The following is a 26,902-nucleotide window of genomic DNA, read 5'->3' on the forward strand; positions in this document are numbered from 1 at the left end:
ATACTTACATAACACTAAAGAGACAGATAGGAATAAAAACAACGTATATATAAAAAAAAAGAGAAAAAACTATAAATCAGATGGGAAGCATGCTAAAATGGGAACTTACATCCAAATCCTGTACACATTGACTTAGAATTAATGGGTTAAGAAAAAAAAACCTTAAGTCAATATCCAAACCAGAATGCTTTAATGTTTCCATCTAAATAAATTTTATGACCTAACAATTAATCTCTTGACATAAAGTGGCTGCTTTTATTGTCAAACTAACTTCAGTGACTAGTCAGAAACAGCACTGATCTGTGATGATGCAGCCTCAACTCACATCAAAGTACCATAATATCAAAATAAGGTTGGTTTTCTAAAAAATTATTTCCTTCCCAATAATCCTTCACTATAAGAAAGATGAATCTGAGAAAACCTCTCAGATTATTACCTCCTTTTTTATTGGAAACTGTCACTGAAATAGAGTGTGTTCAGATGCCATGTGTTATTAACTGCTGACACCTTTATGAAACTTTTAGGCAATGATCTTTAAATTATTTCAACAATTATGTCACACGGTTCCATATAAACTGAATCCACTAGAATATCAAGATAACAGATAACAGATCGGCAATTTCCATTAAGATACGGGAACATAATTATCTTTGAAATTCCTGTTAGCCTATCTATTTAATACAGCAGAGTATATATATAACAAAAATCCTTAGGCCACTGGTAAATATTTCTTTAAAACATCAAGATTTATGGAAATTTACTATTCATTCCCATATGAACCTTAAGTTTTAAACTGAACCAGGTGCCACCTAACAAAGCCTGACACAAGGTTTGCCCCTATCAGTTACAGGAGCTGGTTAACTATAGTTAAAGTACAGTGCTGGAAGAGACACATCAAGAAGCTCCTGCACAAATTCATGCTGCCTGCAAGAAACAGAGGTTTGTTTTCAAAAACTGACATCTTCCATCGCTTTTTGTTTCAGTGACTTCTGAAAAAAAAAAAAAAAAATCACTTGTGTAACCAGGGCTATATCCATCTCCTTTTATAAAGGCTTATGACAAATGGACCACTTATTTTAAGTGATATTAAACAGAAATGTATGTCAACTTCAATCCTGCAACTTAGGATATGGTCAGCAATTGCATTTAAATTAAATATTCAAAAGGACAAGGCTTGAGATAGTAAATGACTATTTTTTCCCCTAAAAAAGAGAAATCAAAACAGAATCTTTGGTAAATAGGATATATGTTAAACGTCTGGTAATCTACACGTTAAACAAAGGTATAGAAAGTACTTTTAATGGCTTTCAATTTAAGTTCCCGTGAGATTGTTGTCATCGCTGCTGTTAATATCTCTTAAGATTCCTTGACTGCAATTAAAACAAAAAAAATCAGCCAATTGGTTAATTAATTAGTTAGAGTCTTTACCAATATGTTTACAGTATGGAACAATCTCCAAAGTCTGAGGTCTTTTTCTGTCTTTAAAAATCTCCTAAATGTTCAAAGTATAGCTATGGTCAAAGCTTCTAATTCTGATGGACTCATCCATAAAATTTTATTTTACTTTCACAGTCCAGAGCCATTCCCTTTGACCTTTGTCAATTTCTTCTGTCCCCCTCAAATCCTCTGGGTTGAGATGCTGTCTTGTCTTGGAAGCAGGCAGAAATAGACAACAAAAACCATAGCCTGGGAAAGTATTTCTCTCTCACTAACATCATCTGAATTCCATCACAGATAGGAAAATAAACACAGGCCAGGGGAGTGGGGCTGGCAACAAGGAAAATGTTGCCGCAGTAAACACTTCAACCAAAGTGCAAAGGAAAACGATGAGGGCAAAGCATGGAAAAACCATGCTTTCACACCTGAAAAGCACAACATGTTTGGAAAAAAACACAGTTGCCCTTTGTTCCATGTATTTGAAACCCAGGCAGTAGCTGCGATGCTCAGACTGAGGTGGTGCAAAGCACAAGGCCGCAGCCCTCAGGGCGGGACGGCCTCTGCCCCCGGCCTGCGCAGCTCGGCTCATGCGACATGGAAAGGATATCAAAATGTTATCTGCATATAACTGCAGAGTATAAAACTAAGCCTACAGTCTTGAATTAAGTTTCTCCTTTAATTTTTACTCAAATTCATACAGTTTTCAAAAAGCACAGCCAAGTAAATCCACACCCCCCAATAATTGTCTCTCTTAGTCAAAACATTCAGATTAAACAAGACAGGCTTCTGTATTCCAGATACATGAAGGTTTCATACAAAGACCGGTAATTTTATCTAAATACTGATATATTTGATAGCAAATAATGACTCTTAAATGAAAACCCTGTTCTAATTTCATTTTGACTAAAACTAGTAATACAGTGAAGTGATGACTATTGTAGAAGTGCACGCAAAATACTTGGTACATGCAACTTGGTCCACTGCGATTGTGAAATCAAATTTTATAACTTCAGTTTGGAAGAACATCATGTATCTTGGGTCTCAGTTAAAATTCAGATTGTGTTTTACAGAGAAGGTAACTTGAATGCTGAAATTAAAAACTAAAAGGGGAAAAAAATTACATAGGGGCAAAAACCACATTTATCTTTATTTTTGCTGTCAGACCAAGTAGTTACTGTCCACACACAAACAAACAAATGAAAAAAAACCTTGCACACCTATCGCCAAAGCTAAAATCTTTAGCAGCCAAATTACACCCCCCTATAAATAAAACTCTATAAACTGAAGAAAATGGCTATGAAGAAAGAGGTTCTTCTAAACTACCTGGAGTTAAAAGGTACTGTGGTACATAATGAATGCTACATAAGCAGACCAGACAGGAAATTTCTTTGGAACCACAATTATCAGGGACAAGAGATCAACAGCACTTCCTGTGCATCATCATGAGTTTCCAAACACCCTTTATTATGGTACGTGTTCAACTTGCTTTACTTTAGACAACATACTTCATGATCAAACTTCCTTTCTTCATCCTGCTCCCCAAATTCCTGTCCGCTCTGTACCTTACAAAGAGTAAGCTTGTTTATACTTCCTCTTGTCATCAGAAGTTCCCTTGCATTAATCTTCACCAAATTTTGCCTCTGACCAAGTGTGGATGATGCTACCAAAATGTGAATCTCACTATACACTTCCATGAACAAATTGGTTCTACCTTACCTATTACCCCAATAAAAAGCCACTTAGCAATGGTCCTATGATGCCATACTCCAAAAATAGCAATATCCTTCTTCATCTAAAGATGTGGGAGCTGGAAACACCCGCGATGCCTCTGTAATATTCCAGCATGCTTCCTGGAAATGACTCCTTTGCCAGCACATCTTGTGACAGTCCCAGCCAGTGGCCACTCCACCTCCTACCTCCTGTAAATATCTAAGCACAGTTGTGCAGAAACAAGCTCCACCTGAAGACATCGCGTGTCAGGCTGAACCGCAGTCACACTCGTCTGCCGAGTTCGTGGGAGAGAAGTGCAAAACCAGCCTTCCCATCCATCACACCCACGGCTGCCCTAAGGTTAAGATGGTACAGCTCAGAGCACATGGGAGGCTGCCCTCCTCCAGATAAACTAGATGATCTTCAATGGTCCCTTACATCTCAAACCATTTTATGATAAACACATTTGTTCAGTATGTAACCCAAAATACGATATTGAATTATTTACATGTAGGTCACACATAGCTAATGAGCCAAAAAAATTAGGCAGGATGCCGCTTAGTCTTCTGGGTCATTGTTCACGAGCTCCTCATCTCCTGAACGCTTTGAACATATATTTGTTAAACTACTGTGCATTTAGAATTAAATGCATTAGCTGCAGGGATTTAATTCTGTAACAACAGCAAAGAGCTACATATCCATAGGTATATGGTCATACTGCTGCCAAACTCTTCTGTACTGCAGGAGTAGTACACAGTAAATTGAGATTATGCACCTGAGGGAAAAAAAACACACTTTGTATAATCTCAAATGAACATGAGGGTACAAAAGGGACTAGATTTCGTTTTTCAGCCTTTATAATCTAGAAGAGTCTCTGAGACTACGGTTTCTCCTGTACTTTCTCTTCCATCTCTGCGAACGTGTTCTCCTACCACTAAACTGTATCACAGAAGTTCAGACTCTGCCTTCCTCAGAAGACAGGAACAGAGCTACATGTGCAACTAACACTGCAAGCGACAAGGAACTGAAAGTGGAGTAAACAGCAAAGAAGGAAAAAAACAAACAACCAAAAAAAAGGCAGCAGTCTAAGCATGTGAAACTTACCCTCCCAGAACAGCTCATGAAATAAACAGTATTATTGCTACAGGGAATGCTTCAAATGAAGGTGCGGCAGGGCTCAGAGTGCACAGTCCACTGAAGCCAGGCAACGTTTGTTATGACTCTATATTCAGCAACAAAATGAAGCAGCTGTGTCATTTCAGATTCCTACAGAACCCAGTCACAGCCTTTACAGGTGACACCACTTTATTACTTCCTGCCTTCTGATAGATTAGTTTGCAATCACTGCATCCTTTTGATTAGAGATATGCATAAAATCAAATTAACACATTTGTGCACCAATATGTATTTGGATTAGCTACTCAGGATTCATGATCCACAGCCATCTCATATTTTCATGTTCGTATTGTTCTTTTTATATAGTGCACTGCATCTTTGAGCAGAAGTTTTTGTCCTATACCCAGCTGCTGCTTACTTCCTTGACAAAGGGGCAACACATGCTTCTGCATAAATTCATGTATTTCATGACAAAAGGCAATTTAAAAACCATGACAAGTGACAGTATTGAATTTTAGGCATTAACTGATCAATAATCTCCAGTTTAGTTGAACAATCTTTGCAAGAAATACCGACAAAAATTGTGTTACTTATTGTTAAATGAACAGCTTGGCATTAACAAGCTATATGCAATTCTTTTCCGTATTTCCTTAGGGTTAAGTACTGGAGTCACAGGAATTTCAGGTGGTCATTTGTAAAACAGCACTAAGCTGTGCAGCAAGATGTAAATTATCCTTCAGGTAAGGGAAGGATTAAATAACCTTTTATTTCAATGTAAAATTACACATGCAATAGACAGAAACACTGAGATAAAGCCTTACTGCTGTGTAGACATCAGCCAGAATTCTCTACTAAAGGCAAGCTGAGCAACAGAGTGACAAGATTTATCCCAAATCCCTATAACAGAACATCTGCTACATAGAAGATACAGTAAATATATGTAAAATTTCAAACAGTGAAAGCTAATTTTCATGCAAAATAAAAGGTGTTGTATACTCAAATACTACAATGGCATAATTAATTTATTTAATTATGGAAAGAATAAAAATTACTAAGAGATGAAACTGTACTGAAATAGTGGCTTATTTACATGTGTTTATGATACAAAAGCAGGAAATAAGCACATAAAATTTCACCGTAAAAACAGATAAAGCACAACATTTGTTTACAATATTCAATGCTGTTATTCTATGTAGTACTGTTTTTATTTTAGCCCAACTGTGATGTAGTTTTATTCAGAAAATGAAGACAAGAACTAGAGAATCAATTTTGCAATCGAATTGTTTTATGTAGGTTTTAGATTCTTACTTTTTCTTTTTACGACAACTAATGTCTACCATTTTGTGCTTAGAAAATTATTGCTTGGATATAAAACAATGGGTATGGTGCTGCTGAAAGTCTGCACTGTATAGTTAAAACCTGTTGTCCAGCATTGTGTATTTGTATTGCCCCCTCACACTTACACTGTCCTTTCCTTCTCACAGAGGGACTTAAAATGACATGGAACTGCATGACACTTTTGAAAAACAGGTCTTTATTCATCTCTTGGTGAACAAGCACAGCCAGGAAATTACCAAGTCTATATTCACCGTACAGAGCCTAAACCCTAAGTTAATCAGTACTTGAGTGAGCAACAGCTCATACCTTTATTCCTATAATCGTGATAACATTGACTTAAACATCTTAAAAAAAAAGTCTACTTCTTTTACGTTCTTTAGCATTGCAATGTTATTATCGTCACCAAAAAGTCTCAGTTCATTCTTCAAAAATTGACTATTACAACAGGTACCCTAAAATAAAACAAAACACAGGTACCCTAAAATAAAACAAAACACCTAAGTTCACTACACAAGTCAATGCTTTGATCTGAAGAATATACAACTATTAGATCATAACAGATCTATTAACTTCTCTACCAAAACAAAATATATCTTTTATTCCTGATAACTTTATTTTGTTGACTTGGGATTTGTCTGTATTAGGATGGTATTTCAGATAAGGAGCATGCTTCTCAGTCTCCTGAGCTGCTCCTTTTCATGTGCTTTTGGTTCACATTACGCTGTGGCCTTGGAATCATCAAACTGGATTCCTTTTAGATGCCACCCTCCTACTCATAATGGGTACTCAGTCCTCTGGGTCACACCAGAGCTGGTCCAAGGAAATCCCTTCAGAATTGTACACAGTGCAAGCATTGGATCTTCAGCGTAACTTGTTTTAGTCCACAAATGCATTCCTGCCAGGCTGTGGGATGTGCTAGTGCAGAGACAGGTCTAGGTATCCAACAGCAGGAGTGGGACCTCTGCCCACCACAGCTCCAGTGCTGCCAGGGAGGCTCCACCTCAACTTCAGCCATAAGCTGCAGAGCCTCCGCAGTCATTCGGCATGAGCAACGCAAGTTCTCCTGGATTCACTAAGCACTGTGTACTTTATTCACTAATATTACACCAATTGTGAATGCTGTTGCAACACACAAAAGAAAATTTACAAAATTCCATATAAACCATACTGAGATGCTAACATAATTCGAAGTTTACATAGATGCTGTCAGCCAGATAATGCTGGAGTATCCAAACACCCCTGGCACCACTGGGATACATCAAGTAACCATTCAGAAGATGCTACAGCCTACAATGTGAGCTCTCCCACTCCTGCTCATCAAACACAGAGAGCAACCAGCAATAGTGTCCTTGGCTGTATCTCATGCAGCACAAACCTCTGCTCTGGGTGTACCAGCAGGAGAGACTCTTGCAAGAGAGAGAAAAGGAAACACCTTTGAAAGGGACCTTTGCACCCCGAATGAGCAAGATAACCCAAAGTTCCTTTATTCTATATTGCAAAAGAGAAGCTAGAGCAGTAACTATAGCAACTCTGATTTAATGCTGCACATGGAGGGAAAAAAAAAACCAACCACAACCACATTCAGTCACACCTGTAAATCCCACAAGACTATTTTTTCTGTATTGTCATTAAAATACAAAAACTTAATAACTAAACCAACTTGACTTACGAGAAGTATTTTTGTGTGAAAGTTTCAGCAAAACCAGTTCGAACTTCTCAGCTGTAGTTAGAAAAGGTGGGGACAGTAAAGAACCTGTTTTTTTTTTTTTTATTCTCACTGAAAAATACCACAAACTATTTATAGACAGCTCTAATATACTTGGCAGCAAGCAGTGGAAATTGGAAATCTAGCAGAGACACTGGCTCAGCTTCAACAAGATTCCTGATTTTAAGCACATAAGTAGTTCTATTCACTTCAAACCCTACACTTCTGCCCAGCCAGGTATGAGGGTAGTTATTCCCCTGACCATTGCCTGCAAGTTGTACATGTTCTCAGGCAGCTGTCCAGTGCAGTACTTCAGATTAGACTAAGAGGAGAAACAAAAAAATTACTAAAATCAACTAATCAGTTCAAACAGCAAATATTTTCTACTAAATTATAGCTAAATCTCAAGTAACTTTAAAAAAAAAAAAAAAAAAAGAGGGTGAATCAGAAGAAAAGAGAGTAGACCACAAACTAGGTAGGGGTGGCTGGGCAGGGGACACAAGGGAGACCACAATGCCTATCCTTAAACTTTCTCCTTTATAAGGCTTAGGTGCCTATTCTTAACTGTTTAGACACTACCATGAATGCAAACCTAATAATTTGCCCTCCTATTTGAAAACATTCCATTGCTGTATTACTTACAAAACTAGAAAACATCTGAAGTTTCTAGCTATTTTAAACGTTTAAAATAATAAAATTCAATTATTTAAACAAAGGACTGTTCAGAGCCTTCGTACATGTTCGATTGCAGTAACTACTCTTCTGAAATTCCATTTCAGATACTGAAAGTATTTCACATTTTAGAAGTGCCAGACTAGGGGAAAATTTCCATGTGTGGGCTGCATGGTGCTTATACAGTAGGGGGAAGAGTATTTCAGATTTGATTGATACTCTCCACACGCTTTATATTTTTGTCTACTACAGTTTCTTTAAATCACTGTTATAGTAAAGAACTTAGTTTTGGTTTTGCTCCATGCAGGTTTAGACCGATGTGCATCTTAATTCCTTATAGCTACAAGAACAAATGGCAGAAGGCAAGAGTCTACATACAGCTAGTATATTATATTAAGAACAAATGAGTGAACAAAATACACCACAGAAAAACCCCAAACAAGCATCTACAGCCAACCAGAAGGGTTTAGGCCTCTATCAGAAGCAAGATAGTTAAAGCAAGGCTCAGGATACATATTCTTAAAATGTAATACTGCTGCTTATCCTGTTTTCTTCAAATGATTTGACTCCGTTCTGTGTTAACAGAAGAAAGGAAATAATTATTCATAAACTAATAACAGCAGTCATCATAAATCTATTAAAAGCTTGCAGAAATGAAAATATTATCTGCTCTTACCCCATGAATACCTACCAGTACCTCAAAACATTCAAGCTTCTAGTTCCAGGTGACGGCATGACTCAGTTTTCAACTGATTTTTTTTCCAAAAAAGACTCAAGTAGTGTAGGAGTACTTGATATTGGGGGGTAGGGGAGAATCACGAGGATTTTTGAAAAGAAGGAAAACACTGCTCCACTGCTGCATCTTTATTATAGAGCCTACATCTCATGTGACCGAAAACTCAAAACAGAAGAGAAAAAGAAAAATTCTAGTCATGTTAGAAGGAAAAAAATAAAAATCACTGCCTAATATCTATCCAGAGAATAATGGTATTGAAATCCAGAAAGCTCATTGGATTCATAAAATAAAATTACAAAATCTATTTAAGTCTTTATTCAACAGATGTGCTAAAATGTCGCAGTTCAGGCATAAATCAAGGAGGAAATTTCATGCTTCTGACCGGAGCAAAAGCAGGGGGATCAAGAAATCTAACAGTAATTTTCAGATTTGCTAGATTTTTCTGGAATACTGGCCTGAGCAAACCAGGGAATACTGGAGTCAACAGTATATACCTGCTGAGTTTCAACTCTACCTTCATGAAGGCAATAACAATAAATCAGAATTAACTGCAAAGCATCCAAGCACATTCACTGTAATGACATAACTGAACTGAATGCAAGCCATTTACTAGAAAGAGTGGTGAAGCAACAGTATATTTACATGCACATTTTGCACATACATCAAATATAAAAATCATAAACGCACAGCATGTTTATTGCATCAGGAAAAATATCCTCACATGAAAGATAAAACTATGTTTTCTTCCCTTCTTGCTACTTATTGCTAGAAATAAAACTTTGATTTTGACAACCTTTTATACTCTCTAATGTGTTTTAGTTTCTTTCTGATAGAATTTAAAAGCACTATAGAGTTCTCAAGAAAGCTCGTTTTCTTTAATTTACAAAAAAAGTTCACAGAAACCACAGACCTTGCAAATACTTGTGCAGACTTGTTTATGCAAAGTCTGTCAACTGTGTTTTTAGACCATTAGCACCTATTCAGACTGAAACTGAATTTACATGAAACATCATACAATCTGCCCAGCTATCTTCCAGTAATACAGGAAAGTCTCTGTCTTTTATTAATGCTTCCCTAAATTAATTAAACTGTAGGAGTAACCTTGCACACATTCCTAACTCAGCATGCCACCATTCATATGGACTGCAACAACACAGTAAAAAGCACAGCCAAAGGAGCTGAGAACTCCTAAGGCAACGCACTTCTCGCCTGTGCCTTCAGCATCTGTAAAACAAAGTTTTTTGTTAATGTCATGCAAACACCCATGTGCAAAATTATTCAGAATAATGAAATTAATGTAATATATTCTAATTACAGAAGACAGAAGTAGAAATGTCACTGAGTTTCAAGGGAACCACAACATATAGATGCTTCCATTCTCACGATTTAAAAAGACATTCAATACACATAACTCTAGCGTTACTTTTCAGCTTCAAAATCTCAATCGCTATGATAGCAAAGGCTATTAACTAGCTGAACTAATTTTCTAGACTTGCCTAAACTATGCTGTTTATTAAATATCTTCAGGACTCAGGAAGACTAAGAGCTGAACGTGCTTTAACTTGCCAGTTATAACATTCTGCATTCCTCAAAATACACCATGAACTGCTTCTATTCAAAGACGACAGATTGCCTGCAAGATATGAAATTGATTTTACTCAGATTAATAGCTTCTTTAATTAAGAATAAGATCCTAAAATAGCCAAGGCATACTCCAGGTACGAACATGTGTGCACACATACTTGCATGAGTATGTTCCGCAACCATGCAAGAATTCTGTGTGTGACAGCCTTGCTATTTTAACATTCTTTTGTTCAAACAAATTCATTTTAAAACGAACAAATGATAAGGAAATGTCCAGTAAAATTTATAATCCAGTAAAACTTGTGTTTTATCCAAGTCCTGTGTGCAGTTTGAGAAAACTCTGCTACAGCTACTGCATTTATTCAAGTTGTTGAGTCTAAAATAGAAAGCTTCAGGAAGCTCCATGGGTATTTTAAGTCTAGTAGCAGCCTATATGTATTTATACAGGCTGTTTTAAAAAGATGTGCCCAATTTGAAATCACTACTGCTTTAAATTTGGGTCTATTTTTTGAAACACCTTGTATAATTAAAAAACAATAGAGAAACAGGTGTAAATCTCTAAGACCCAACCAGTATTTCTTTCCCTCTCTTTGGAAAGGAGATCTTTCCTTTTTCCCCCCCTTCATGTTATCTGCTATTAATCCTGTGATTCTTGTCCTGCAAGAATGATGCTGGTGCCATACCTCACACATTAGCATGAGTATACCTGTAAAAGAGTGTAACATCCTTTTATTTCAGACACTATACAGTATCTTAAAAATAAATTTTCAAAAAATGTGGAGTCTTCTTTACTTTCCTTATTATATCTGTAAAACATGGTAACATATTGCTGCAATTTTTCATAACAGCACAAATAAGCATTTATCATGATTATAACTTTATTGTGTCAGGAACTGTACAAAGAAGAAAACCAACTCTTGCTTCACAGAGCTCACTGCTTTGTGAACTGTACATGCTGCATTTTTTATCTAGTAAAGGAAAGGACAGTAAAAAGAGCAAGACACACAGAGCAACTGGACATCCCAGCCCACAAGGTGCCAAAACACAATCAGATGGCAGTGCTTTATAGGGACCACAGCAGAATCAAGAGGGTTTAAAGAAAGTAAATATGATGGCTTTGTGTTTCCCATGGACAGATCTACCCAGCTGGTGGGAAGCACAAAGGAAAGAATAGATAAATTTAAGTAACTTTAATAAGTGATAAAGATATCAGTACTAAAGAACCACTGCAGATCAACAGGATAGTAAAACCAAGTGAAACAGAACTTTGACTTAACAGGTGTCCTGTGCTAACACTCCTCATCGTGTCTCATCTTCCCTTTCTCCTCCCAAATCGCTCAGAGCAAAGTTCAAACTTCTGAACATCACGCTTGTCCCTTTCCCAAAGTGGAAAATTCAGGAAGCATTTAGAAAAGTCTCAATTAGATCAACTGTAATGAGGGCAGCTATAGAGGAAAGCTTATGCGAAAACAGTCGCAAAACAGTAACTGCAATATAAAGATAGTTAACACTTACACCTTAATATGTGATGAAAAGAAGTGCACATCTGATAGCCAGAACAGTTCTTTTCACATTGCACAGTACTGGAGGGTACTGGAGCCTCTTGCCACAGCGATTCCCAGTAGTTAGAAAAGATAAGCACAATCTTTTACCATGAGAAACTAGAAACAAGAGTGTTGTATAGTACTATGACTCCACAATTGCAAAATGAAGTGAAGAAATCCTTTCTGTAGAGTTGAATAAGCATTCGACTTGATAGCCAGTTTAGGCAGCTGCAGTTCAGCGGAGTGCGGCACTTACGAGACAGCCACGGAGTATGTAACAATAGTCAAAGAAGGCAGAACAAAGTTTTTTTCAAAACACTTAAGTATATCTTTTCCCCGCTGTCAAACTACATCCTTGAGACACACCAATTACCACGGGAAAACTTGGAATGCGTTAAAGTAGACACACAGGTAATTTACTACATGGATTCTGGTTTTGACTTTTTTCAAGGTATTTGTTACAGAAATTAAAAAACCACAATTACGTGTAGATGCCATAGTGTACAATAAAGGCTGCTTGTATGACTCTAAATGCACTTTCCATGCCTACCCTCTATAGAGCCAGTAAGAAAAAGTCTCACATTGTACAAGTCACAAAATCCCAAGTTTTATTACACTGCAGTAGCTCTAAACATGCAAGAGAAGTCCTGCATCCTTCACTTTTATCCCACTCTTTTTTGTAACATAGAATGTGAAGTGCATCCTGCTTTCCTTCTCAACCATGTGCAGATACGCCCTCCCTGACCCTCTGTCCACCCCATGCGTGTACCCCAGGGCCACAGAATCATCATTTCCATTGGAGCGCTTTGCAAGAAATTGGAAAGGTCTATAAAATTCATTATAGATTCACTGTGCTCTGAACCTTCTTGTTTTAGATGTAAGTTCACAGCAATTAAAATGAGCAAATAGATTTCCAAGAAATTAGATAATTGAAACAGGCACATTTAGAGAGGTGTGAACTGGCCCATTCACTTCTACCTAATGTTACCATCTTAATAAAAAAGCCCTAGGGAGATAACTGACAAAGAAATAGCCTGTCTCCTTCCACAGAAACATGGTCACAGTTGGGGCTGTACCATCCCTCTCTGCTTCAATACAGCTGGTGTGAGGCTCCCAATTTCCAATAGCCCTATTCGCAGGATTGCCCATGTGCCAGTCCTACCAATGGAGACAGGAAAGGGGGTTCATACACAGACACACTCCCCAGCCCCTCCAGGTCCTAGGATGTTCACCAAGTAAACACAGAGAGGTACACTGACAAACCTTACCAACCCATGAGCCCTTCCACGGGGAAAAGGCAGCTAGTCGTGTGTGTGCACACAGACGCTCTCTCCAGGACAGAGCTCCCATGACAAAAGCAGAAATAGGAAGAGAAGCTTAAACATAATGAGAGGAATTAAAACCTTGGAGAAAAGAATGTGACCTAACAGGTATTTCAAAAATCCTTATCGCTATTTACCCTGACATTCATATTTGTAATTACCTTCCTGTATGCTACCCCTACACCTAGTACACCTTATCTCCACTTTTGCCTTGACAAAAGCTCTTCCACTGCCTCCTCTTCTCATTTATTCCTTTCTTGACCAAAAAAAACATTCTCACTACATATGCTTACGTGAGTCATTAACTTCCTTCCTGAAAACTGTTAACTTTTTTTTTCTGCAGTCTAGTTTCCTAAAAAAATCTTATTAAATATAGGAGATACTATACCAAAACATGTTTCAGCTCTTCCTCCAAGGAAAGCCTTGCCAAGCATCATTCAGATAAACACCTTAACTGAAGGTCAAGTTACATAATTCCTGTCTATCCCTTTGTCCATCCAGTTCAACCCCATACTCCAAAAGCCACTTCAGCTGTTCATCTTGTGCATATTCACTGTTATCTGGTGATCTGAATATCAACTTGACCCTGGTTTCACATGGATCACACAGCATAAGAGCAGATGTGCACATCTGTACATTCCCCATAACTTCCAAGTATTTCGGACTATGTCTACCACATTTGGCTTAAGAGTAACAGTCCCAAAAATCCAGCTAATAAGAATTTCATTTAAAAAAATGCATTGTGTTCCAATATTAAGGTTTCATTGTACAATTTCTTGTTACTAAATGTAAGAGATTCCACATAGAATACAATAATACTTGAGAAAAAATGCTGTACTGTCTGTTTCCAAAAAGAGACAGGTGGTCTGAAGGAGCTCTCTAAGCAGCAGCTCATCACTAAACCTTTTAAAGCTGCCTGCATCCAGTCACTTAAGAAACAACAGCCAAAACACACAATGGACTGTGTTTCTTATGAGCAGAAAAGGACTGGCATTTTGGGGATGAGAAAAATTAATTGGTAGTCACACCTGTACAAACAGCCAAGGATAAGAGTTGGAGTTTTAAATAAAGCAGTACAGAAACACTGCTCTCAAAGTAGCCTATTTCCAGTTTCACAACAGAAACTCAGCAACTGCATCTTTCCCAAAACAGTGCTGTTTGCATTTAAATGCTTTAGGACGACTCTTCACCCTCAATTTTCCCGCTGAGGGACAGACTAGTCTGCCTGCATGGAGGACTGAGACTTCTCCAAAGAGCAGTTCAGATCAGTAAGTCACCCCCCTGCTGCCTCTCATCCCTGTAATAAGTCTGTCTTTTCCGACACTGATTCCACCTTGAGTTAGGGCAAACCAACACTCCCCACTTCACACTCCCACATAAAATCAGCATAGGGCCAGAAATGTGCAGTAACAAACTATTCATGCACAATCATGAACAGCTATTTATTTTCTGGGCTTCAGCTTCTACCCTGCGAACAACAATATTTTATGGGAATACTGGCGGCATGAGGAGTTATTAGTCTATCTTACTACTCTAACCTCAGATAATAAAAAGCTTTTAGGCAACTACACAAAAAATATTTTAAAAGAAAAATATTCATTGAAGGCTTGTTTCCAAGCATGTGACATCAGTAAAGCACAGTAAGTTTAGATATGACTTACGTTTATAATATTCTTTTGGTATAAACCTGTTTTTAAGAAGAAAGCACAGTACCAGCAAGTCACCACTTGATACCCAAGTGTTCTTCTACAAAGAGATGTCGTATATGAAATAACAGCCAACTAAGGAAATAAACTCAAACAGCAGCTATTTGTTGGGGGACTAAGATTCAACCAGTGTATGAATGAAACAAAATGGTTTCTTGAAGAAAGGGATGAGGAATGCTTTGGAAAAACAGCTATGTAAAAAAGATAGTAGTATTTTGTGTTAATATTATTTTCCAAACTCAATAGGAAGTTGTAGCTTCTTTTCAATTTGCATGAAAAGCACTGTAACACTTGTGCATTGATGAAAGCAGATTACACCCCTTAGAATTCCCCACAGGCAACTCTGCCTAATGAATAATAATATGTCACAGTTTAAGGGCACTGTTTTCACTGTGTGTTTGCTATTCAAAAAAAAGGAAGAGGATATCGCTACAAGAGGTACAGTTCTGGGAAAGAAGCATAAAGGAAGTCTGGAATATTTCAGGGTATCTGAGTTTTCCATTCCTCATCTTTTATTGATAGTATATACATACACCGCTTTCTAAAATTAGGAAGTCCTTCCAAGTTGGTATAGATTGCAAAACTGAAGAGCAAGTCTTGTGATAAAGTACATACTATGAAGAGAGAATACTTGCAAATTCCTACACTGTTTATACTTCACCACTGATTGTTATCCATTGACATTGCAAGACAGCTTTTACATGGATTTGGTCATTACAAGTGTTGTGGCACCAAGACAATGTGATTTCTCAAGAGACCTGTGTATTCACTCTTGAAGTATTTTAGCTGGTTCAGTCCCCAGAAGGTAACTGTTAGCCTTGCTGCAGCTAAAAGTGGTGGTACAGATGGCACACCTGATGGTCTTTGTCCTCTCAAAGCAAAACAATCCGTATAGGTTACTAATGTGGACCAACAACAGAAATACATGGTCTACAATAACACTTGATGGATAAAACTTTCAAACGTAGCTTTTTATAAAGATAACTTTGAGCTAATAAACATGCTACTGAAAATTCCTAAGGTCTAAAGTTAATTTAATCGCTTACAATTATCAAAGTGCAGGTAATAATCTTACTACTTTTTTAAAATCAGTTCATTCTGATTTGACTTTGATCTTACTGGTGTCAGCAGTAAAATTTAAACTGATCACAACAAAGCACCGCAAAGTCAAGGCTGAGAGTGGATTAAAATTCTACACTCACTCCCTCCCTTCCAAACAGGTATATACATACTCAAAGCAATCACAGGACTTAGTAGTACTTACAGAAAATCATACACTCATTGGAAAACCAAAGATTTACCCTGATTTTCTCAACTGCTGCTGCCACAGAATTATGGATTAAGTCAGTTGCTAACTTCACTAAGGAAGGGCTAACGCGGTGGTCAACAAAACAGGAGACAACAGAGCAAGTTAGTCTTGGCTTAGGAAACAAAGTTGTAGATTAATGACAGAAGTTATACACAAATATGAAAATTCTGTATCTTCAGAAGTTTAACTGAAGAATACAGTACTTGGTAATCCTTTTTTTTTAAAAATAATCATGACCATGCTACAACAGGCGATGCTTCACTCTACAGAAAGGTTCTAAGGCTCAAATAGCTATGAGTTTCCTTTAAAAGAATGTAGCTTGAAGAGAAAAATGAGTAAATTAGGCTTCAACACACTAATTCAGCTGTAAAATAAAGGGTAAAAAGTTACATACACAGGCAGACATTCCACTCTATTAAAAGCCAACCTGCTAACAAAATTCAGCACTTGCTCCTACGCCCTTTTTAAAGGGAGACACTGAATTTTAAAATAGCAAAAGATGCGACATAGCATTGTGACAAGTACAAGATCAATGTCAGACATAATGCCTACATGTTCGAATTTCTATTTCTCTGCTTTTATATAACAAAGTATATCGCTCATTTAAGTGCACATCTTTCTAGTTCTAAGAGCAGATTTCCAGATATAGGGAAAAAGTAAACCCAAAACAATGGAACTCCATAAACTACAAAACATAAATTCTGATTACATGTCTAAATATATTGACACTTCAAAAATACATCAAAAGTACATGGTATTTCAGCACAGGCATGAAGGAGTTCCTTAATCTGATGCCATGACCCTTACTTTAGTAGCAATAACTTATAAACTATGTTCAACAACTCACAACTTTAAAGCTGGTTCAGACCTCCTTCCCATGTTTTACTTGACTAACACACACACGCCTGGGAAACCTCACATGCTTATTTCAATTGAGGTGCTTTGAAGACTTCACTGGCTCCCAAATGTGCAGCATGTCAGCAAGCAGGATCTCAGACAAAAAATTTAAATTCAGCTTTATTTTGGTCATTGATCATTTCTGAAACCTATTGCATTTCATGTCAAATTCCTTCATGTCCAGTGCTCTAAATGGCTGTCCAGAGTTCAGATCCACCTGCTTTGTAAAGCCACAAACTAAAGACAGTTCCAGAAAAATGGCAAAACATTCAACTGTAGGCTTACTCACTTGATTGCCACATACATCTGCCTGGCCTCCACGCTTTTAATTAACATTTTAGACAGATGCACATCTGAATATTTCATGATACTCATTCCAAAAAGTCACTGTCAAATATTAATAGACCTTTCTGTTAGGAGTGCACAAGGGGGTGATTCTCAACTCCCCAGCCGTGACTTATTTTTCATTCTGAGCAGATCTGACTTGCAAGGGAGTCAATCCCTGGGAGATGTCATGGCACAGGACAGTTTGCAGCACTGCTGCTTATCCTCATCTGCACATTTAGAACACAGGACCTCTTATTGCAGGAAAACTCCTCATGGACCCCAAAGGCACCACCTGCAAGCTCTGTGGTTCCAACAGAGAGTGGGAAAAACAGATTGTGTTCCTCACTATGGCAAGCGGGTAAAGGTATAGTCCTTTTCCCAGTCTTATTCATCTACAGTGCAAGGGTGAAAGGGCTGTACAGTACTGCCACAGATTTCCACAATGGATGAAGAAACAGAAAGAGCTGCTATTGTGAACTTAACAAGAGAGTAGTAACATTATCACTTGGCTTTGGTATATTGGATTGCCATTTACATTAGAACTGTGATATCACTGAAGCTCTGTGACAGCGCGCACAGATGACAGACACAACAGATAATTTGAAATGAGGGACAGGAGTGAGGCAAGCTAGACAACACCTAGGCAACAGGCACTGGAAACAGTGTTAGCTGGATCAGCAGCAACACTGAGGTCAGTAGTAACTGGAATCTAGCATCACACAACTCCCAGGCACATCCAGCAGTGAAGCTGCTAATAGCGCAAAATTGCCTAATGCCACTATCAGCCAGAAAGAGGAACACACAGCAGGGTCACAAAAAAGGATGTTTCAAAACGTTGACAAAAGCCATACGCTGAGTTACAAAATACTCAAAAAATCTGTCTTTGTTCATCCACTTACTCTCTAAAGCACAGGTAAAATGCATGAATCCATAGCATCCCACTGCCTGAGAGTATGCACACAATTCCTGGGCTCCTCCTGCACTTAAACTCCTTTTCTTGCTTGCTGGTAACTCCTAAGAGTAGCCTCTTAGACCGATTAGATGCTCACTCAGCCACCGTAACAGCCCTTCAGATAAAAGGGCTGGTTCCCTTCCTCCCTTCCACTTGCACAGCCCAGACACAACAGCTTTTCTCCCAGACCACTTGGTTTCCTCTTCCACACATAAGAACGGTTCTGCAGCCTTCAGCTGTGAATGCGCCTTCCCAAGACGTCACAATCCTCCCCCCGCCCCGCCACCCCAGCTCTCCTGTCTTCATGAATACTCCTCACCACAGACACGGGCTAAACTTCAGCCATGGAACTGGTTGCTCTTTCAGTGCCTTTACACAGGAAACACGAACAACGGAACGTGCTTTGATGAAGAAAGCCATTTCTACTAAAGACACAACTACTCAAATCCATCCCAGTCAGTACTTTCAGCTGCATGACACTGTAATCAAGAGACAGGTGACTGATGATTTTATCATTAATTTTCCTAATTCACCAATAGGCCTCTCTTTCAGAATACTTAAACTGATGTTTGCATCATGGAAAAGAGAAATGTTCTGTCTCCATACTTTTAAATAATTATCAACTCAGGAAAAAAAAAAAAGAAGTATGTACTCTCCCAAGTCCAGTTACAAATACTTCCATACAGTATGAACACACATTTTGAGTTAAATCCTTATGTACTCTTCTGAACACTTCTCTAGAAGAGAGCAAATGGAAAAACATAATTGCTTAGTAGTATGATGAGCAGATTGGAGTAAATAGCAGAATATTATGAATAAAATAGCATGTTAATTAGGTCTCTGGATTAATTCTTTCTTTGGAAAGGACTCCATTTAGCTCTATGCCCAGGAAAAAAGAAGTGGAGGGTTAAAGCTTCCACTTAATACTGTATGATAATAGGAACACTGATATATATGGGTTCATCTACTGCAGGTGACCTATTCATTACCTCAGTCCCAGTTACTGCAATATTCCTAATTGAAGCTTTTTACTTTTTTACTTTACATACTCAAAACACAATTTCAATAAAAAGAAAACACCCTATTGGGGTATACTAATTCATTGGATTGTAATACACTTCATATTACAGAAAAAATGTGCTAAACAAAGTCTCATGAAAATTAATATATAGCTAAAATCTAGAAGCCAGAGCAGATAAATGTAAGCACATGCATTCCCCCTACCAGACACATCAACAAGACTTCCATCTTCTGCCATAAAGTGCTCACCTTCAGTAATGCACAAGTTCTTCCTAAAAAAGTAGTTCTCTAAATTATTAAGATCACTAAATTTTTAATAGACATTGTTGACTAGAACAAACTTATTACTTAGTACTACTGGATAAATTAGAGGAAAACAAAAATCCTGTGTTTTTTTCATGGAAGAACTATTCTCACAATCTGTGCTTTCAGAGGGACCTATCTACATCTCCCAACAGGTTCACACAAAGCTGAAGTAGTAAAACTAAGTTACAGAAGCCTCCACCAGAGTAATTTTTTCCTAAGTTTTTAACACAAACAACTTCATTATAGACTTGCACCACATGCCCAAGTGTGTGCACACTGCTTGTTAGAGGATCATTCTACTGTTTTCTGGATGAAACTGACTTAAAAAGTCTGCTCTGATTACCCAGAGTCAGTGCCAGGGGCTTCCACTTAGCAGAGGAAACATCTCAGAGGTTACTGGAAGGGTAGCCATGAATTACAGACACACAATCAGATGGGTGAAAACATGCAGTTCACATCCTAATACGTAGTTCAAGTGTACTTTCCACTTTCAGAGAAACACGACTTGTTCACTTTCATTGCTTTGTGGAAAGTTTATAGTTCACTAAGAGTGAAAAAGTTCAGTTTTCTTGCACACTAAAAAATTCCACAACCCACCAAAGGTATCCGGGAAAGTACCAACAAGTCATGAGATGCTTAAATGAAAAGTGTCTTACGACAACTCTAGCTACTAAACCAAATGTTTTCGTGTGACTTTTCTTTTTCCCCTTCAAAATATGCTCCACTTGTAAGCTTTCTTTCATTTTTGGGGGCTCTTATTCTTACTTGCTAACTTACTTTTGATCCAGTAACAAATAAGTCAGAGGGGTGGAACAAGATTGACAACTACTTTTTTTTTCCTGACTAGTTCCAGAAAGTTGTTCCTTGCAAAAGAGATGAGAAAGTTATACAGGAATTACCTCAAAACCTAAAATTCAGTGTCAAATAGAATAGCAAGAAAAAAAAAATCTAGCAGATAACTACTAAATATGCTTGTCTTGCTAAAAAGACACCATCAACATGGTAACAATATAGCAAAAGTTATAGTATATTCAAATTTAAAGCATCTGCTCAGAGAAATAAGTTGGAACTACAAATGAGAATAGTGCTTTTCAAAGTACTCACATTGATCTGTCAATTATATTAAATTTAGTAGTTTAAACTTAGAAACTGACAAGAATCAATACTATATATTTCGATGCAACTGTAAATCTTCATGTAATAAAGCATTAGTAAACTAACAACTGCAGGAAAAAAAAGTACAGAAAACAAAAAATGTAGTCAAAACAATACAATTTTCCAGAGTACCGTATCATATACCCTGCTATAAACCACTTGGAGATTAATCTGTACTGAGGGGATAAACACAGGAACTCTGATCTACAACCAACCTCCACAGTACTGAGTGCATCGGTACCCTGTATTCTGTTAAAACCACGTAAACCAAGCAGGTTGAATCTTGCTGACTGACACCTCAGAAGTGATCAGTACTGCAAAATCTTACAGCTAGTAATTCTGAAACACATACAAGCCAAAAAAATCACAGGTTGTTGACAAATCATACTCTTTCATTAATTCCTAGCTAGATACCTCAGCTGTCCTGGTATTTAACATCATCATTAACTATCTGGGACAATATGGAACATTAAAGTTGGAAAATGTAGAGACATCCACAAAAGAAAACCCACACTATTTTTACTGTACAAACAGTATTCATTAATTTAAAAAAATCATGGAAATTAATAAGTTATACTTAACAAGTAGGAAAATAATGTCTACAGCTTGGGAAACTGAAGTGTATGGTAAAGATAAATGATGTGTTGAGGTATGTACCTAACATAGCAAAGATACTAAGTTTAAAATACGAGATTGGGGAATGAACCACAAGACTGATCATAGCTGCAAGTTTTAGCCTGGATAAATATAAAACAATATGTTTAGGGCTTAGCTGAAAATAATACACATACGGTTTACATCTATTTGATACTAACATAGGACTAAAGCAAAGGAGTCAAACAGATTCAGCTGTAGGGCCCTTCAAACATTAACTCGACAGAGCTCCTCCTCTCCTAGCAATGACAGGAACAGTCAAAAAAGCCACACTAATTATCCGCGTTCCTTTGACGACAGGAATGGAGTCGGGTGGCTTCTGTCCTGATTTCGGCTACAGGTACCTCTCTGCTCTTTCTCTGGCTGACAATGTTCTCATTTAGTGCATAATAATAACCACACCAACTACCTTAGATGTAATTTTCATACTCTTTTTGCTACAAGGTTTTCTAGGATGTGGGTTTTTACTTCTTCTCTCAAATGAACACTGCTTTAAATATTGTCCATGTGACCTCAGAGATGTTTTGGCTAGAGACCTAACTGTGACTCTGCACAGCCAGCTGAATATGGATGTACTTGCACAACTTGACATATGATCAACTTATTAGAGAATATAAATTTCTATGGCATTAAAATTAGGACACTTCCACTTCAAGGACTACAAAACCATTCTAGCAAATTGAATGCAGCAGTTTTGCCAATAATGTGATTTACAGCTTTGCAAAATGTAGCTGTTCAATATATCACAAAAGTATCACTAAACAGTGACATTCAAGAGTTTAAGGTACTATTATTTTTTAAGCCAAGCCATTCCTTTAGGACAGTCTGTTCCGGCTTTATAGTTCAACTTCTTTAGAAAATTAAATAAACTGGCTGGCAGGCTTTATTTGCTTACATGATTCAGGCTATTATTTCAAACAAGGTGAACAAACCTGAAGAATTATTTATTCTTCCTCACACCATCATTAGCAAACTGATCTATAAGTAAAATCTGGGTCCTGACCAGTGAACTTTTATGACAATTTTGCCTGCCTTATCTTAAAACCAATTGAAGAATTACTCATATATATAGTCTCATTGTAATATCAAGCAACATTTGTACCACAGAAACCTGAAATGGCTCTAACCCAAAACTAAGTGTTTTAAAGCTCATATAAGGATAATATGTCTTTCTTTAATGGGACAGAATAATGTCAATAGCATTGCAGTCTCAGCAGTAACATACAACATTGTTACAACTAAAATTTTCGGCAATAATAATTTTCTGACCTCTGCTAATGTTTTTCAATCATCGGTGCTTCTAGAAGTACTCACTAATGCCAAACCCATCCTGGAGATGAAGAAAATAAAGACTGACCTTTACCTGCCCCTACCTTCTACCTTCTGACTGTTTTAGGCTTGCTGTCCCACTACTTTAATTGTTTTTACGTGATACTCATTACATCCGGCAAAGCCAGAAGCAGGGAAATTTACCTACTGTACTACTGCCCTGACTACTACCAACTGTACAGAACACAGCTCCCTGTAGCCCTCTGTTCAGTGGGACAAATTCAAGTTAATATATTGTGGTGACAAGTACAGTTAAGACTACAAAATATTCAACTTTCCAGAAATTTGAAGAAGCCAAGTACCTATACTTCCACACTCTGTTCCAAAGGAAAGCATATCCTACCTTTTGCACTGTGCCACCTCAGAGACCCTTTCGTAACTCAGCCTCTGCTCTGGAACACTAATCCCTCCCAACTGGTCCTGAAAATGCAGCATGACGGCATCATCCTGCTAAGCATTAAATAAAAATCAAACAAAATAGTAACATTAGGAATTATATTCTCTGTTCTAAGCTTGTGTTCTAACAAGAAAATGACTAAGATTAATTTGATTTCCAGTCGATCAATCATCAAACTTTGGTTTGAAAAACACTACCCTCAAGAGCAGGACCAATTTCTCAAATGAATTTTTTCCCCTAAAGAAACCACTTTCCACCACATACGGCTCTGTTTTGAACTCAGGTAGCTGCTAGGGCCTTTGAGTTATGCAGAAACATCTCCATATTTGTCCCACTAAAAGCCATGCCAAGATTATACAGATGCCCATACAATCAATTATTTCTTAGATGTAAGATTCTCAAGCCAACAGGAAGTCCAGACACAGTGAAAACATACACCATTGCCCAACACCCCACCAAGCTACAATTCACTTTAGTTGCTATTCCAATATTTCACTCATCAGTATTCCTCCTTCTCAAATTTTTGTAATTATAGTCATCATCAGTGAATTTTTAAAACCTTCCTTCCATCATCCTTCTAACTACAAGAAAACAGAGAAACATTCTCTGGAGAACTCAATGCCCACATATCAACCTTGGTGAATTTATTAATTTAATTAGTGGAAAATTCTAGATATTATAGCTGTGGAAACTGCATCAGCAAAGGCAACCCAAGTGATGCACTACTGCTTTTCCAAACATGCATTTACCTAGAGTACCACCTACTGTATTCAAAGCCTTAACAGGCAGTAACATCATGATATCTACAAGGCTCTGCTGAGGATCAACATTGTAGTCCAGAGCTCTGCTGTCAGCAGTACCTTCCATCAAATTCATGCTGATATCGGTTTAGTTTGGAAGAGTTAAAAGCAGTTGTACAGGAAGGTAAAATGCTTTAATAGGGAATAGTTCCCACTCCCACTTCTTTCTCCCAAAAGAAACAAACAGAAGAAACCAAAATGACAGCTCAATATAGGGCTACACTGCACAGCGAATGCTTACTTTCACTTTGGATGCTCTAGCATTCCTTTCCTTTGAGAAGTGAAACTGGTCAGAACTTCAGATATTTGTAACAAAACCTGTCAGGAGAAACTAATCCCTCACGAGGATGAGGCAGCACACTGATCAAAATAAGCAGCAGTTTCTCCTTCCCAGTAGTGGTGATGGATGGCGAAGGTTTCCCAGCAAGACAAAAGAAACTTACGGAGCCTTTGTTCTTGGTTGAAATTTGGAAAGCCTTGATTAAGGCCTAAGGAAAATGTTATTCAGCAAGAATTTTATTTTGTTGTTTTTTCTCTAACTAAAGATTGTGCTTGTGGTTTAATTTTTTACAGTGAAAATGCTGACAATGCTGCCTAAGTATCTATATACTGAAGTCAGGTTGATGAGGCACATCACAACTGTAATTTTTGCTTTTTACTTCAATTTTGTCATAGTAAACAAATACAGAGGCTGTTAAAAGCCCTTGCACAGAAGTTTAATTTCTCAAGTATATAAACATAAGGACAGCTTAATTATCCAGACTTGAGATTTTTTCCCTACCAGTTCCTGCTCTACCATAAGCCAAGTCCCTTCCAGTTATGTTTTTACTTTAGCTTTTGACATATCAAATTTTTAAAAGCCCACTAGATACTAAAATTATTTTCCTTAACTTTGTGTGTATTTAAAAGACCAGTTGCTATCTTGCTTGCTTCATGCAAGTAGGGCCCCTCAAAAACTAGCTTACACCAGTACAACTATTCAGTTACAGGTACTGATGTAGCTGTAGTTCTTTTCGAAGCAGTCTACCTTCTACTCATGTAAGTATGAAATGTTCTTACAAATTCCATGGTACATCTACACTTCGAGAGTTCACATGGATCTCAGCAGCACGGGCATGGGCTGGACAAAGCCTTCTGCACAGACAAACACAACATATTTCAAATACTCAACTATGTGTTTAAAGCAAAGGCACCTACTTAAGAAACTGCTAAATCCGGGCCCCTGTTACTGTCCTCTGTGCAAGGCACGTGCCCAGCTCCGTGCCAAAGGCTGCTTCCCACGTCAGGGGCCCACGGACACAACCTACGCAAACACAACTCTGTGAGAAAACATGCGACGTTATCAGTGTTTCAATTTATCGCGTATTACTGGGCCACTTATGTACTGTAAAAAGCAACGTAAGTACATTCCCTAACACATTTACACAAGTATTTTTCATTAGCAGTTCTGTTTCAAAGACAGGTTTATAGCCTTAAATGAAATGCCACTCAGGCATGAACTGAAAACAGGCTGAGCAGAAGCAACGGTCCCTGGAAGGGCTCCAAGGCCTGTGCTGATGTGTGACAAACTCAGCACACCGGGCCAGACCCCCGCAGCCCCTCCGAGGGGCTCGTCCTGTCCCCACACACCAGCCCGACCGGACGCGGAATATCTCCCAAGCATCCCCATTATGCACAGACTGCGATTATTGGTGACTCAGAGGATTCGGGGCTGGTTTGTTTGTGCGGCCGCACGCCAACTCCGGAGTTCCCGGCAACGCACATCTGCGAGAGAGAAAGCAGAGGGCAGCTGGGCCAGATCCCAGACTCCGCTTTAAGGACTTCCCAGAGGAGATTTCCGCCCACCTCCACAGATATGAGAAAACCCGGAGCGAGTCCCGGAGCAGCCGAGTTCGGAGGGGAGGACAGGGCTGGGGAAGTATGGGGACACCAGCAGGGTCGCCGCGGGGAAAGCGGCGGCGGTCCCGGGAGGCCGAGGGACCCCGCGCCGGCCGGGCCGCCGCGCCGCGGGAGGCCGGCCGGGAGAAAGGCCGCTTTGTTCCCCCTCCCCCGCGGCGGGCGGCCGCCTCCCGGCCCGGCAGACGGAGGCGGACGGGTGGCGTCACTGCCCCGGTACCTACCGCAGCAAGAGACAACCAGGAGCAGGAGCTGCGCAGACCTCCAAGCCGGGGAGCCTTCTGCGCTCCCCCAAGGGGCCATAACACCAGCCCGCAGGGCAGACGAGGAGCCGGACCTGCCCCCAACACGGAGCCGGAGCCGCCGCGGCCGCAAGAAGGGCTGGCGGCGCCTCGCCCAGCGGAGCAGCCGCCTCGGGGAGCGCTAGCGGCCCGCACACCCGCGCCTCATCCGCCCGCCCGCGGAGCCATGGGCTGCCGCCACCTCCGCCGGCCTCGGCCTCCCTCCACCTCTTGCCGCGCCGCTTCCTCCTCCCCGGCTGCGCTCCGCCGCGGCTGCGCACTGGCGGCCCGAGCGCATGGAGGCGCTCCCGGCAGCCGCGGGCCGGGCGGGCGAGCGGGGCGGAGCAGCGGCCCCCAGACGGCGGGGGAGGGACCGGGCCGCCGCGCTCCGCCCTCCGCCAGCTCCCGCTCCTCCTCCTCCGTCGGCGCCGCCAGGTTTCGGCCCGCCCTTGGGAGCGCTCCGCCCGCCCCGTCCCGGGAAGCGTCGCTACCGTCCGCCTCCGCGGAGGCTGCGTCCCCAGCGGCCGCGTCCCATGGGGCGGCCTGTCCGCCCGGGGCGCGCCTTCGTGTCGCTGACCCGTGGAGGCGACCTGCGGGGAGAAGGGTTCAGACGGGGGAGGGAAGGAGGGTGAATCTTCCCGTCAGTGCGGCGGCAGAGCTGCCGGATTCCCGGCTCACACGTGCAATAACCAAGCGGGTGTTTGGGCGT

The 26,902-nt window shown here is 39.5% G+C and overlaps 1 protein-coding gene across 3 annotated transcripts in view; it reads right to left on the reverse strand.

Annotated features, from left to right (window-relative positions):
• Positions 1-26,512, reverse strand: part of LRP12 (LDL receptor related protein 12) — a 49,486-nt gene extending 22,974 nt beyond the window's left edge. Inside the window, exons 1-2 of one of the 3 annotated variants that reach the window (XM_065054231.1) lie at positions 26,137-26,510; positions 23,163-23,269 (exon numbers count right to left, since the gene is read on the reverse strand). Coding sequence is in view for 2 of the 3 variants with exons in the window: in XM_065054230.1 (XP_064910302.1) it covers positions 26,137-26,215 (79 nt within the window). In the remaining variant the exon portion in view is untranslated. Of the gene's footprint in view, positions 1-23,162; positions 23,270-26,136 lie in introns of all 3 variants that reach the window. The other 2 variants (XM_065054230.1, XM_065054229.1) reach the window with 2 other exon arrangements.
• Between the last annotated feature and the right edge of the window lie 390 nt (positions 26,513-26,902).

This window comes from Columba livia, chromosome 2 (genome assembly GCF_036013475.1).
Source record: "Columba livia isolate bColLiv1 breed racing homer chromosome 2, bColLiv1.pat.W.v2, whole genome shotgun sequence".
NCBI classification, from domain to species: Eukaryota; Metazoa; Chordata; class Aves; order Columbiformes; family Columbidae; genus Columba; species Columba livia.